Raw genomic sequence first — 15,106 nt, 5'->3', positions numbered from 1 at the left:
ATTTCTCTGCAGCTCAGAGGAAAAGCAGAAATTCATCTTTGTTGCCCTAATGCACCTTCTGCCTCTGCTGGCATGGGTCATAGCATCCAATACGTAGGTGCAGAAGGTGAGGAATGCTACAGAAATACTTTTATCACTTCCAAATTAAACATACAGATAAGATACATATTAGAAAAATTATGCTATTTCAGTACTACAACAGTGCTTTTAAATAGGAAAATATGTTTGTGCAAACAGAGTTATGAAATATAGTTAATGGAAAGTATGAAAAATAATTATTATATTTAATAGTAAAAACATGTTCTTGAGCAAGGAAATCAATAAAACTGTATTTCTTTAGAATTTTTATTAACCTCCTCAGTGACCTATTGCCTTTCAACAACTCCAGTGATTATCTCTGAATTTTCTCTTCTATCAGCAAACACACAAAGCATTCCCAACTTCCTCCAACATTGCTGAAACAACAGCTGGGCAATAGACAGTAAAAGGGCCAGGCCACTGGGCCATGAGAAATTCACGTATAGTGAGCTCATGTTGCAATCCTTCCCTTAGGAGGACAATAATTTTTGTCCTTTTCATGTAATAGTCAATATTTTATGAAGATTTTAGGAAGCCAGTAATTCTCAGGGCCCTTGTCTGATTTAAAAACTGATGGACTTGGCCACAGGTTTCAAATTGTTGGAGAAGCAAAGATTAGCAAATGAACAGAGAACAATTGTAGAAGTGTTCTTCTCTCAGAGTAAAACAAGAAGAAATCTTTTTTCCCATCAAGCACACAGTAAAGTCATACATTATCTCATAAATTTCCTGACTATAAACAAATCCATATTCTATGAACTATAGAACATTTGCTCATGGACACATGAATTTTATTAGTCTATCTGCAATTATAGCAATTGTTGCTACTGTAATACATAATGTATGTATTACATAAGAGTCATATGTACATAAGAGTCCTTTTCAGAAAAATATTTGTCATATTATTGCAAAAAATAATTGCAAAAAAATAATGTATGTATTACATAAGAGTCATATGTACATAAGAGTCCTTTTCAGAAAAATATTTGTCATATTATTGCAAAAAAATTACCTTGTATTTTAGCATCTTCTTGGTATAATTGTGCACCCATAAGATTTTATGAGCCACCTTTCCCACTTGGCACTCTATCACAATGCAATCCTGAGGCAGAGGTTTCTTCCCTATTCCCTTAAGACTGAAGATGTTTTGAGTTCCAGCTGTAACATTTCTCAGAATAAGCCTTCCCTGTGACAAAGAAGGAGAAAAAAGAAGTTGTTTCATTACTGTACAAGTCCCCTTTGGCTCCCCTTGTACTTCAGTTTATTTATCTCAAATCTAGGTGGCTCACAGTGCTTACAAGAAAGGGTTCCTATTGACTTTCCTAGTTCTTTAATAAACCTATTACTAAACAAAGAAGTAAACCAGAGAAACAAAACCTTTTATTTTGATTTTTTTTCTAAACCATGAAATTCAACAACATAAACTTTTCATATTTCTAGGTTTTCTACTTGGCTTTTTCTTGAAAAACAAACATCTCCAAGAACATATGATCTCATGCCTCCTTGTCTCTCATATAATATTTAACTTTGCTCCTTGAGTGTTTCCACCTATGAGCACAGGGTTGAGCCTGGAGAAAGGGAGACCCAAGGGAACTGCATTGCTCTCTACAAACACCTGAAAGGAGCTTGTAGTGAGGCAAGGATGGGTCTCTTCTCTGTGTCTCAAGTGAAAGGTTGAAAGGAAATGGCCTTAATTTGTGCCAGGGGAGGTTCAGATTAGACATTAGAAAGAGGTTTTTACTGAAAGAGTAGTTAGGCCTTGAAATAAGTTCCCAGGGAAAGTGGTGGAGTCACCATCTCAAGAGGCATCTGGATATGGCACTTGGGACATGGTTTAGGGGTAACTATGGTGGTGTTGGGTTGACAGCTGGACTAGGGGTCTTTTCCAACCTGGATGATTTTGTGATTCAGCTAAAATGTTCTCCATAATCATTTGTCATCAAAGGATTCAGGGCTTTTGGCTTTTAATAATTTTACAATACTGGGTGCCTAAACTGCATTATATTTTGGTTGGTAACACATGTAGAAGGTTACTCATGCTTCAAAGAACATTTTTTTTTCATCTTTGGCATTTCACATATTTCAACAGCAACTTGCAGTCAAAATATCCCAGCTGGGACACAGACAAAGCCACAAATACAGCTTCTTGTTAAAGGTGGTATAGGCTTTGCTCTGCTTGTCATTTTAGCATTTGGAATAGTGACTACTCTGATGGCAAAAGCAGCTATGAAATGGTGGCTTAACTTGTAAATAAAGTACTCATCACATAAATTATTTTCTGATGTAGGCATGCAATGAGAAAAGCTACCTAATTATTTAGGTAATGAAATACAATTTAATATTAGTATTTGAACTCAGAATAACAATGTATATTTTTGTGATAAAAGTTCAGAATTTTTACAGAATAACTGTAGGATTGAAGGATTCCGTAGGAATGAATGGAATTGAAGAATATAATGGAAAATTAAATAAAGAAGACATGAAAATATTTGGTGGGGAAATCTATCATATCTAATCTTAAGCTTTACAAAGTTAGTTCATTTGTGTTTTTACTTCAGATAGTAGTAAATATTACCCTTTCTTTCTCTCAAGCAGATGCTTTAATATTAGCAACTGTCTAAACACTTTCATAATTTGGATACTGGTGATAATTTTATTGGTGAGAGCATCCTTTTCAAATGTTGAAACTGATTTCTCTCTTACCATTATTACATTCTCAGCAATGGGCTTGAACGTGAGTGGATATGGAACTGTTCCACCTACAGGCACATTTATTGCAGGAGGGCCATGAAAACCCTGTCCTTCCAAAATTGCTTCAAACCTCCAGTCCTCACTGGATAAGTTACTCTGAAAGATGTAAATCAAATTTGTAAATTACATTATGCATTTAAATTCTTTAATGTGCATTTCAGCTTTCACTTGCAGCTATCACTGCATCAGAGGACAATACTCATTTGCTCCAAGTGCTGGCTCAGAGGGCCTGTGGGAAGAATAAAAGCATTGTATTTTAAAAATGAAATAAGCTAATGATAAATCTGTTATTCCTAGCAGCCAGAGGTACAGAACTCCTACTTTCAGGAGCAATACTGTCAGCAGGAATACTCATTAGAAAATGTGAGCATGATCTAGCAAATGGTCAAGATGGAATTTGTAAGCATCATTATAAACATTTACAAGTATCTTTATGATGCTGTTTAATTTTGCTTGGCAAAATTCTGTTCCTATACCATCTGTAAAAAATCTTGGTGCACCCCTTTTAAGTGCTGATGTGGTGTCTTGGCTTACATTGCCTCATTTGGCCACTGACAATGTTACAGGATCAGTCTTATGAATTGAGAATTCCATTTCCAAAGGAGAATTTACAGTCCTGTGTTCTCAGAATCTGGTCTTTCAAGAGGCTAAACTACTTTAAAGAATAACTATCCTGAGCAATATGAGCCTGAGCCTATTTAAGAAACATGTTTATGGTAAAAAGTGAGATATTTCATAATACATGCTTAGAGGCTGACTAAAAGTAGTAAAAGTAAAATAATGTTATTCAGCCTCTTACTATTTGAAAAAACCCAATGACCAAACATCCAGTCTGAAAAAAAAAATTAACACTCATCTGAAAGATAAAATAAACTATCACTCATGAGCTAATTCATGCCTTGTCAAGTAGAGAAGATTAATCTCATCTGATCTATGAAAAAATGGAGGTAATCTTTTGACCTATAAAGGTCTTCATCCATGGAAAATTGTATACAAACATCAGAGATAAAGGATGGATTTCATGGACTGGAGATGATACTCCAGGCTTTGATTCTGCCTGTGAAAGTCTCAGGAACACAGAACCTGTGCTTATCAGAGCTAACCCAGAGCTACCCACACCTGCAGTACCATATATCTAAGGTTTAATCAATATGTATGATTAATGCTTCAGTGTTACTTGTTCAGTTTCCCAGAAGCTGAGCACATATGCCTGCATGGAATATTGAGGTTTGTGTAGTGTCTCAGTTTTACCAAAAACTTGCATCACCATGTCTCCAGTTCTGTAATAACTATGACATCATCTCTGGTAGAAAGCACAAAAGAAAAAAGTATGATGCCCTTGTGCCAAGGATAAAATAAAAGGGAAAAAAAAGACAGCAAAAGGGATTTTTTATTATCATGCTTTTTTATCTCCACAGGAAAAGCTTTATCCTTTTGAAAAGCAGCTGACCAGGAGTAAAATTGGCAGGTCATCACTCTCTGCTAATCTAACATTTTAAAACTTGGGATAGAAGAAAAACATCATCAGGATTGGTCTAGGTTCTAGAGGAAAGCCATGAAATTTTGGCCATGAAACAGTACTTAAGCTGTTTTATTTTCAGTGATTTCTAGTACAATTGGTATCAGATGTTTCCTTTATCCACAGTAGCAATGATTACATCAATATGTAACACAAATATTTCTTCTTATCTCTAACACAAAAACTTGTCAACTGGAAAAATGTAGTTGACAAACATGGTCATTGTGAAATTCTTTTGTAACAAATCTTTCTAACACAGCAGGAAATTGTCTGAAAGTGTCTTCTAAAGAAAAATATTAAGGACAACAATAAACATTAGAAAATGAAAAGAAAATATTTGTTAAATTCTATTATGTTATACTTGTTCATTAATGGCTTTAATTAATTAATTATCTAATTCCTACAGGATCTCTGCTTAATGTAAAATCTCATCCAAAGCCTGTCAAGTGAATTAATTTAAACACAATTAATGCTAAGGGAGTCAGAATCTCCTCACAGGATTGTAGGTGGTTCAACCCAAGGTGCCTAATAATTGTATTTGACCTGTACCTGGAGAGTCTGAAAGGCAGAGATAGAACAGTTACATTCATTTCATGCTTGAGAAAATCATGGAAATTCCAAAAGAAACTAATCACAGATCTCAGATTCAGCTGGGTTCTTATTCTGTTTCTAATTCACTGTGTGGCTTTGAGCTGACCAGCTGATCATTTAAACTACTCCAATTATAAAATGTTCCACCTAACACACATTATGACTGTTAGTTTGCTTGTGTCTGTAAAAAGTGCTTTGAGCACTAAATATTTGGTTGAAGAAACTAATTTTAGCAGATTGAATAACTCCATCTTCAGTTCCACAATGAGCATATATTTTTCCACTGAATATTTAATAAAGTTTAAATGACAAATACAATACTGCTAACAAAAATATAAAAATATGGGAAAAGTTCTGGTAGATGGAGAAACTCCAACTAGAAGGAGTGTATATAGAAATAACTCCTAAATAGATATAGAATAGTAAATATATAGTATATATATACTATGTAGAATAACTCCTAGAAAGTGAATACTCTGAAGTGAAAAATAAATCCATTTTTACATAAATCCAGAACAAATGAAAAGAATAAAAAGAAAATCTGCTTAGAAAGTGTCTGTTTAAACAAGGTAGAAAATCCTTTAACTTTTCTGTGTTATGTATCAATTGTTTTTAGGCTAATTTAACATTCAAAAAAATCAATGTTTATTAACATAAATTATTAATATCTTAAAACTTATGTCCAAGAAGAGATAGCACTATAATATGGTTTCCTTTAATGTTCTTTTTTCCTTTCTGATGCACTAGTTCCTTTTATACTCTCAATATTTGACAGAGCATTCAGCATGATCTTTCCCCAGATATTCAGTCTTCTTGTTTGAATCTGCCTCCACTCTTTTGACTACAAAATCTCAGAATAATTTCTCTATAAATTAGCTAACTAATATTCCTTAGTGGCTCTACAATCAAAAGGACATAGACTAAACTGTAGTTCAGATCTCAGGAAATCTTTTACTGGTTCTATCTCTTAAAGAATCTTTATTCCTTCTCTCACAGCTTAAGTTCCTTCCCTATAATTTTGGGGTTTTTTGTTTTGTTTGTTTGTTTGTTTGTTTGTTTTATTTTAAAGTTCTCTAAAATTTGACTATTAATTTTCTGTGAGAGATGATATTGCACCCATCTTCACTCTCTGATCTCACTTTTCATGTGCCAAGGGTTTCATACCAAAGTAGATTTGATAAAACTATACACAATATACTGGCTATGCTTACCATGTTTTTTTAACTGTATGTAATCTAGTTCTTCTGTTTTATTCCTCAGCATGTCTCCTTTTTTTCCTTCAGAAATAGTATATTTATTCCCTAGATTAAATAACTACTTTATTCACTTTCATTGTGATAACATTAGTAAATAACAGACTAAAAATTCTGAGAAGAGAACCATCAAAATTTAGTCCATCAAACTAATAATTAACTTGAAGTAAATTATTTTTCCAAACAGGTTTTACATTATCTACAACATGGACTTTGAGAGATAATCCTCAAGTTAGTATGCATTTCTGCATTTCAGGACTGTAAATTTTTACAGTATTGATCTGAAATCCATTTTTTTAAAATCCTGAGTGTTAGTTTAGTTAGCAGTAGAGGAGTGAACTTACAATTGGAATTTCCTGAGTCACTGTCTGGTAAGCTGGAATTAGAAATTCAAGCTGTGCATCAGCCTGGTCTGCATTCACCACACACTCAATCTCATAGACACGAATATCATAGGATGACTTCAGAATAATCTGACAGTTGTAGCAACCAGGTTTCTTAGGAGTGAATTTTATAGGAAACTCAACTGCATCACTTCCACCTAAAAAAACAAATCAAAACAAAACAAAACAAAACCAAAAAAAGTGCTGTTGTAAAGCTTTTCAGGAACATTGAATTCACAAGCAGAATCTGAAGAGGTTTCCAATAAACTGTAGGAGTGTCTTCCCAGAAATACATGCAAAAATTTCCAAGAAACAGCAGAGTTTTAGGAGTGTTACCATATAACTTAGTTTCCTAAAAATAGTATATTGAAGCAGGCAAACAATATTTTATATTGATTTCAGTAGTGCTCAGAGAGAGGTATTTTGAAATATCTCTTAAATCTAGTAGAAGAATTTAACATGTATGAATTTGTGTAAATATTTTAAAAATTATACAAGCTACTACACGTTTGTCAACAGCTGCTATCAGAGATATCAGTGATAGTACAGTATATTTGGCTGAGCATCCCCAACAATCACTGAAATTCTGTTACATGTAGTAGCTCTCATGACAACTCATTAGACCTTTTCCTATGCCATATTTTGGATTGAAAGTCTGAGTTTCCAAAATTGACAGGGGTTTCCAAGCTGAAACAGATTCATGCAAAGTCCCACTTTCCCGATCTGCAGCACACGGGGAAAACCCCACTGTAATCTCCAGAGCAAGGAAGAAGCAGAACAAATGCAAAGCTGCCCATCTCTGCACAGAGCCAGGTCTAACAAGTCTGCTGCAGAGATTTCCTCCTCTGTGCTTGCTTACAGAAAAGATCAGACTCCTGCACAGGATTTTAAGTAGCCCTTTAGGACACATTCCAAAAGAGAAAAGAAGGTACATGAGGAACTCCATGATGGCCACAAAGAGTTCCCCAGTCCCAGAGTCTCCAAGGAACCTGAAAAACCACATCAAGACTGCAGCTGTAAAATCTGCAGTTTTACATGTAACAAACGCTGATTTTCTTCAGTTTTCCAAGGTTAAAAACCCATGCCTAAAGCTGGAAAAAGATGGTAAGGAAAGTCAGAGACAAGGTTCTTGAAGAAAGATAATACAGTGTACTGAAAGATCCAATATATTTCTGCATGAGTTTTACTTTCTTGCATTAAATGGAAATTTTAATTACTAACAACTAGGGTTATTTTTGCCTGAATTGGACCCATATTTAAAGGCACAGTTTCAAACAGAAATGCTTCCTATAGAAAAATTTAGAAAGAAAAACCCGAAAAAGTACATTCCATAATTATAATATTTAGTATGGCATTACTTTAGCAAAAAAATTGTTTCTTGTGCATTAGAAAATATATTTTAGAACAAATCAGTTGAATAACTTAAATATTATGCTCAATTACAATGAATCAAAAGGAAAACAAGTAAATTGGTTCTATTTATTCAACAGGGTAAGTATCTTCTGCAGTGATACATGGTTCCTCCAAATCAAAGTAACTACAGAAATCATTTGTAATCAAATTATAAGTGAAGATTGACTTGTTTCCCTTCAAAATCTTTTTTAAATTCAGTAAAATAAACTGGGCTTAAAAATGTCTCAGCTTAGCATGCTTTGTTATCTCAGTCTCATAAGACATTCAATGAAGATTAATTTAGGGATATATTCAAAGATTTAATGAACATAAGCCATGGGGCCACAACTGGCTTACAATTTCTGAGAAAAGTGTCAACAGTAAGCCATGGGCATCATTCATTTGATTCCCATGTAGCAGCAAGCAGAGCCTGCATCCATCAAAAAGAATGAGGCTGCAAGCATTTCTTCAACAGTGAAAAGCCAGGCAGAGCAATACAGGGGTTTGCTACAGCTTCCATCCTACTCAGGATTTTTATTGTTTCACAGGGAAGCATTCCATGTGAAATAAGCTGACAGTTTTATTTTCCAGATTTATGTCTGACAAATGCCTACAGGAAACATTCACTTGATCATATTGGGTTTTGTTGTGAGACAGTTGTCAAAACAGGGGTATTTGCAAAAACTAAACTTGCAGTGTGCAATTTCACCACGATGTTTTGGAGAACTAAATCACAGCACATAGGCACGGGCCATGTCCTCTGGCAACTGCCTGGCCTTTTGTGCCATTTATTTATTGCAAAATACAATCTGATCACCAAAACTAACAAAGTTCATGTCCTCTGGTTCTTAAAAATCTTAAAACTCATCATTTTAGATCTGCCTGAAATCAAACGACATCCTCTAACTGCATTAGCCAACAAACAGTACCTTTCAAAGAAAAGTAATGACAGTTGTTTTGACATTAAAATGTAAGAAAAAACATATTCTCTAAGGTAGTAATAATGGCCCTTAGTAATCATTCTTTAGCCTTATTACATATTGTGGGAGGTTGAAATGAGTAAAAATAGAAATGTTACTCTTACACACCACAACCTGTTGTCATAATTTGTGAAGGCAGGAGAGTATGGGCCTTCAGCAGTTCATCAAATAATTGCACATTATATTCACTTTTTTTCAGCAATGGTGATTCTATCTATTCAGAATTTCAAAGCTAAATTTCTCACTGAAATTATTTCAGGCTCTGACGCTATGCATGTGTCACAAACAATTGGTTAAATTAACTTCAACACTGAATTTGGAGGTATGGACTCCTAGAAGGCTAAATAAGCAACCATAATGAAGAATGCACACTCTTCTGACTTCTGCTTATATATTAGGTCTTCAAATGGGCTCATCTGAATTAGAACATCTCTCAACATGGTTGTCTTGAAAAAGCAACTACTCTTTCATATCCCTTATTGAGTGCTTAAAAGTTATGAAATTTTTTGCTACTACTGTGTATGTTTATTTATTATTTCCTTTCACTTTATCTTAATCAACAGATTTGTAGAAGGGTTTCTAAAAAACCCACTAACTGGTTATTTTTTTTCCTTTTTCTGCTTAGATAGCATACAGTATACCATCAGACACCTAAACAAAAAGTTAAATACACTTAATCAGAAAATGAAGATCGACTGGGGAAAAAAGAATAAAAGAAGTTTTTCCTTAATTGATCTAAAAATAAAAATGGGAGACACTTTTTTTCAATGTCTTGTTATGAATATTCATCAGCTGTGTTTGTGTATCCAGGAGCCAGTGAGGAGCTGTGTGGCACTACATAAAGCAGTTGTAGGGGGCTGGTTGTTTAATAATCATTGAGCCTAATATTCATGAAAAATACTCACAGGCACTCTAGAAACAAGCAGTCACTACTCCAGTGAGCAATGCTGCCAAATTTACTTAATACAGCTTTAAGAACCATGTCAATACAGCTTTAAGAACCATGTCATGAAGGTGTTTTCTTAAGCTATTTGATGAAGAGCTCCTGCTGAAAGGGATTAGCCAAATTATAAGGAATTACACTGATAAAATAGAGTATAATTCAAAGACTCTTGATCTAAAAACACAACAAAGAGCTAAGTTCTCTCTAAAACACACACTCAAAATTTACAAAAAAAATTTCAAAACTGATTTTTTGTGACTGGATGACTTAACAAAATTTTCTACAAACAAGGAAGAGGGCTCAGAACTATTACAAAGACTGCACTGAATGCATAAGGAAATATTACAAGGAGAGAGGATCAAAAGCAAGTCTTTTATATCATTTACTGCAAAATGGTAAGCTAATGCACAATTAGTAATGAGGGCTTATAGTGAAGAGATGTAATAAGAGCTAGCTAGAGACTTTCATGGTGCAGCTCCTTTCCTTCTGCAATCTAGATTTCTCTGAAGAAAGGTTTTTCTTTTTTTTTTAAAAAAAAGAGAGAAAATTAAGTCACTAGTAGCTTTACCAGAAGCCACAAAGAAGTCAGAACAATCTGAATAAATTAACTGTAGGCACAATTATTGAGAAAGTAGAAAATATCTAACAATTACTGATAGTTCTGTAGAAAAAGATTTTTCATCATTCACTGGGTAGAAAGGGGGGGGAAAAAGAAAAACAAGAGAACTCTTCTTGGATATTCTTTTTAAGTGTAACAGCAGGGAGCCAACATTGTCAAATCCTGTAGGAAAAGGCAACAGAACTCTGATATTAGCTTGTGATACTGAATCTAAATTAGATAGCAAGGTGAAACAACATTTTTTCATTTAAAATGAATTGTAAGCTTTACTTATTTATATGGATAATTTTGATGTGAAATAGTACAACCCAGCCATCAGAAAAAAGGTTTTAGTTTTGTATTCATGCCTAGGTTTTCCATGTTTATTTTTATAAACATAGGAAAATCCCTAAACCATATGGAATGATAAAAAGCATTCCTAGTGCATGCTTGCCTTAGAAAATTTCAATAATGCACATGTAAAATACAGAAATTGCTTATCAGGGCACCCTGGCTTAGGTGCATATCCATTTGAAAATTAAAATCTACCATTACTTTATAGAACTGCACATATCTATCATTACTGATGGAATATATTTGTGTATTTATCATTCCACGCTGGGATTTGGTTATTATTAAAAGGAATAAAATAAGGTCTTGATACGCTGGTACTGACATGTGCTGCTGCAATGTTTAGAACAGCAATTGCTATCAACCATTTAGTCCCATATATTTTTTTTCCTTTAAAAAATGTCTAGTCCAAGGGTATTGCTATCAGGTTTTCTGCTAATAGCACAAGTGGTGATCTGAAGTCATTTCAAGGCAGAAGATTGCAAAAAAAAAAAAAGTCTGTAAAAAAGAAAACCAAATTAACAGGAATTGTTTCTTATAAAGTACTTGGATGGTTCAGTATTGATGAACTGTCACAGGCAGCTCTGTGAGCTGCTCTGTCTCAGGAACTTTTATGTTTCCATTACTCAAAGCAATTGTCAGTGTCATGTTACAATGTGTAAAGGCATAGCCTATTCCAGAAAATTCCAGAATTTCCTAATTCTGGGATAAATCTGTATTTAATACCAAAACATATATTATTGGACGTTTCTCTTAGCATTAGAATTTCACCAACTAATTCTTATATTAAGCCCTAACCTGGACAATTGGAGCAAAAGTATGTATCTTAGGAAAGCATCCACTTTCTTTTTTAAAAGATTGAGTGGTAGAAAGATTTTTGTTTCTCTTGCGTTTGTTCATATTTGATAAACCTCTCATTCACATAATTTTACAGGAATAATAATTGTTTCATTACAAATCTCTGTCTTAAGTAGAAAGTGCTGTACTTTCTGCATAGAGCACTTAACAGTCTTCACTGTCAGACATATTTTCCCTTTTTAAATAATTACAGATAACCTGAAAGGAACCTCTTTCCCTCAGAGATCATGGAGTCATCAAGGTATTCAATCTTTCAAGACCTTGAAAATTACTGTAGAGCTTGGCTGAACCCTTCCTCATTTGCAACCTTCTGTCCAAAGTGTGGAACAAGAGCTGGATGTGCTGCTCCAGTATTACATTCTCCTTCATGGTACAATAACGGCATTTTTCCATACCTGCACTGTATTTTTTAAGTTATGCATTCAAGGACCCTTGTTTTTCAAAATTTTACAAGAAATCCTTTGATGAAAGAACAATGGAGCTGATGTCAGAAAAACAGAGTGGGAAGTGAGCCTGACAGCTTTAGTTCGCACTGTGAGATAGATACTGTGCTGCTTTGCAGATTTCTCAAACATTTTGGGAGACATCAAAATGTTTTGCAAGACTGCAAAACAAAGCCCATCCTCCCCCTTTCTACCTATGTTATTTCACCTTTGATAAGTAACATTATTTAGCATAAAAACCATGTTTTTCAAAGAAACTCAAATGCCTATGAAGTTGTTCTGCTTAGTTAAAACTTAGTTGAAGCTGATTTTGAGCTGATTATTTGCTGAAAAGACAAACAGCACTGACTTTTCCACTGGTTTTCACAGTTCTGCTTGAAAATCCACAGATATTTCCTTCTTTCCTAACCACAGTGAGTGTTTTGCTGCTGGACAGGACCAGCAAATATTCAGCAGAAAAAACACTTATAAAAGCTATAAACCCTTATAAAAGCTATAAATAAAACAATAACTCTGACTTAGCAAACATGGTCCTTACCTGCAGGAAGAGCATGTTCACTTACACAGGTACAGTTTTTTAAAATAAGACTGCATGGCAGGAAATCTTAAATAATTATAGAGATTATAAACATATATATGCATTACAAAGCCAGTGACCCTGGCAAGTAAAGTTACAACTGAAGTTACAACTCTGAGCCATAAAACCTCTCTATTCAAAGTTTCTTGTGCTTTCACCTTTAGAAGGAACTTGTTTGTTTGGTGAAGCATGGAGCTGGTTTTGGATGCTACTTCTCTGTTGCTAAAAATTGGAGTGATTATTTTAATCCCACTTGACATTTTATCCTTTTTATTCTTTCACAGCATCCCTCTAAGAAAAAGGCAACATATTTCAATGTTGCAGCATACTTTAATTATGCCTAACATGACTTTCTGAATGTTCAATCTACCATTCTTTGGTTTGTAAAGCATTGCAGTTTTACTGTCAATTACCTTTCTCTTGAGCTATATATGGGAATTGAATTATTTCCCAGGTTATTTCTGATGATAGAGGAAAACTAAAGCTCTTAAAGATCCCATTTGAGACAAAGATGAACAACCACCATGGTGTGCTTAAACCATACCAAATGGTTTAGCACACAGACTCTGTTCCAAATATATAATTACATATTTGCTTGCACTAAAATTCATAGCTTATAACTATGTAAGAGCCCCAACTAACTTCTTTCACAAAATCTGTGTCATTCCTAACTCAACAAAGTCTTTGTGTAATCTTCCCAATTAGTGAAATGTAGCTAACATTGTGTAATAACTACTGGTTCCTAAGGACTCCCTTTCTGATGAGTCTCCAATGATGGATTAATGTTTGCTAAAGGTTTTCAGTCTTGGAAATGTATTATTTTAGATCTGTGCAAGTATGCAGTATGGCTTCTGATCAAGATATCATACTTAAAGTAAGGAAAGCATATTGTACTCTTTTTATCTATGTGATCTGTAAATAGTGCCAAAAATGTAAGAAGGTCATTTAACAAGATCTATTTTACAAGAAAATGTTTTGAGTGGCATTGATTTTTTTACCTTCGAATTCCCTGTTGGCAGAGTTCTTAAAACACTGGTTGCACACTTCCTGCTACTGCAATCTAAGAAATTCTGATCCAAAGATTGATTTTAGTCAGCTTGCTTCCACTTTTGTTTACCTTCATAAATATAAGCAATGTCATTTCTTCAGAGAACCAGCAACTCCCACCATGAGGAAAGCCACCACTATGGCTAAAATATTCCTGCTTTCTCAGACAATGGTGTCAGAATTTTCAGATGAGACCAATGCTTTGCCCAGGACCACCAACTGGGGACTTCTGTCACAATATTATGTTTTCTAAGAGCCTGTAAATCCTCCTGTGTCTCCTCATTAGTGTAATGAATACACTGAATCAGTTGGCACTGTCTTCCTACTAAAGACATATTTGTTTTCATGCTATTCAGCTGGTTATCTCAGCTTCCCTTTCTGGATGTTCCTCACTCACCACCTCTCTGAATTCACTACAAAAGCCCCATTTATTTCTGCATCATCTTGACATTTCTACTTCCTCATGTAACTATTACCCATCCTAGGAAGAAAAAATACATATCAAAAAGATTGTGTACACTGCCATATGATCCAATTTCTGATTTTGCATTGATTACTCTCCTCATTCAAGCATTTCTTTAATATCCTTTGATGAATAAAGAAGCAGCATGAACTAAGAGTAAAATAACTACTTCCTTACTATAATTTATTATAGTATTTAATTTATTATAGTGTATAATTTTTTATAGTATATATTATAGTAATCATCGATTTACTACATTCTTTACTATAATGTCATTTATTCACTACATTTTTGTAGTGAATACAATGCAATTAATATTCAAAATTTTTCAGATATATTCATTCACATTTAACCTTTTAAAATAATTTGAGCAGTTGCTAAGGTGCAGTAATCTCTCAACTGGTCAGTTAAGAGCCTTTGTTTTGAGACCATGATGGAGATCCTGTCAGGACATTAGATCTGTGTGTGCAGAGTTGGCTCTCTTTCCCCCAGCTGCTATTCTGTTCTTCTGCAGTGTAATACAAAGAATCTCCTAAAACACTCAACAAAGCCATTAACTGTTTTTAGTTCACCTCTACAGTAATTATGACACAAACACATTGTTATTAACTTGACAATGAAAGAGTTTCAACTAAGATTTAAACATCCTGCCACACATGACATGTTCTAGCCTTCAGTGTCACATAAATTCTACAGCTTCTACTGACTGCTCATCCTGTAGTCCCTCACCAATCCTGCTTCTAATACTGTCATAACTATTGCTGCCATCTTCCTGAAAACACATCATTTTTTTTACAGTAGTTAAATTCTATTTCAATTAAAACATCTGTAATAAAGACTCCTCAGAAAAAAATATAGATTCTTTTTATTATTCCAGAA

The 15,106-nt window shown here is 34.2% G+C and overlaps 1 protein-coding gene across 1 annotated transcript in view; it reads right to left on the bottom strand.

The window, feature by feature from the left end:
* CFAP47 (cilia and flagella associated protein 47) overlaps positions 1-15,106 on the bottom strand; it is a 264,229-nt gene that overhangs the window by 141,704 nt on the left and 107,419 nt on the right. Inside the window, exons 46-48 of the mRNA XM_054628349.2 lie at positions 6,537-6,733; positions 2,782-2,925; positions 1,091-1,264 (exon numbers count right to left, since the gene is read on the bottom strand). Coding sequence (XP_054484324.2) covers positions 1,091-1,264; positions 2,782-2,925; positions 6,537-6,733 — 515 coding nt within the window. The remainder of the gene's footprint in view (positions 1-1,090; positions 1,265-2,781; positions 2,926-6,536; positions 6,734-15,106) is intronic.

The sequence above is a fragment of the Agelaius phoeniceus genome, chromosome 2 (genome assembly GCF_051311805.1).
Source record: "Agelaius phoeniceus isolate bAgePho1 chromosome 2, bAgePho1.hap1, whole genome shotgun sequence".
In the NCBI taxonomy this organism is placed as follows: domain Eukaryota; kingdom Metazoa; phylum Chordata; class Aves; order Passeriformes; family Icteridae; genus Agelaius; species Agelaius phoeniceus.
The sequence above is the reverse complement of the archived record's forward strand: the minus strand, read 5'-3'. Positions and strand labels throughout refer to the sequence as shown.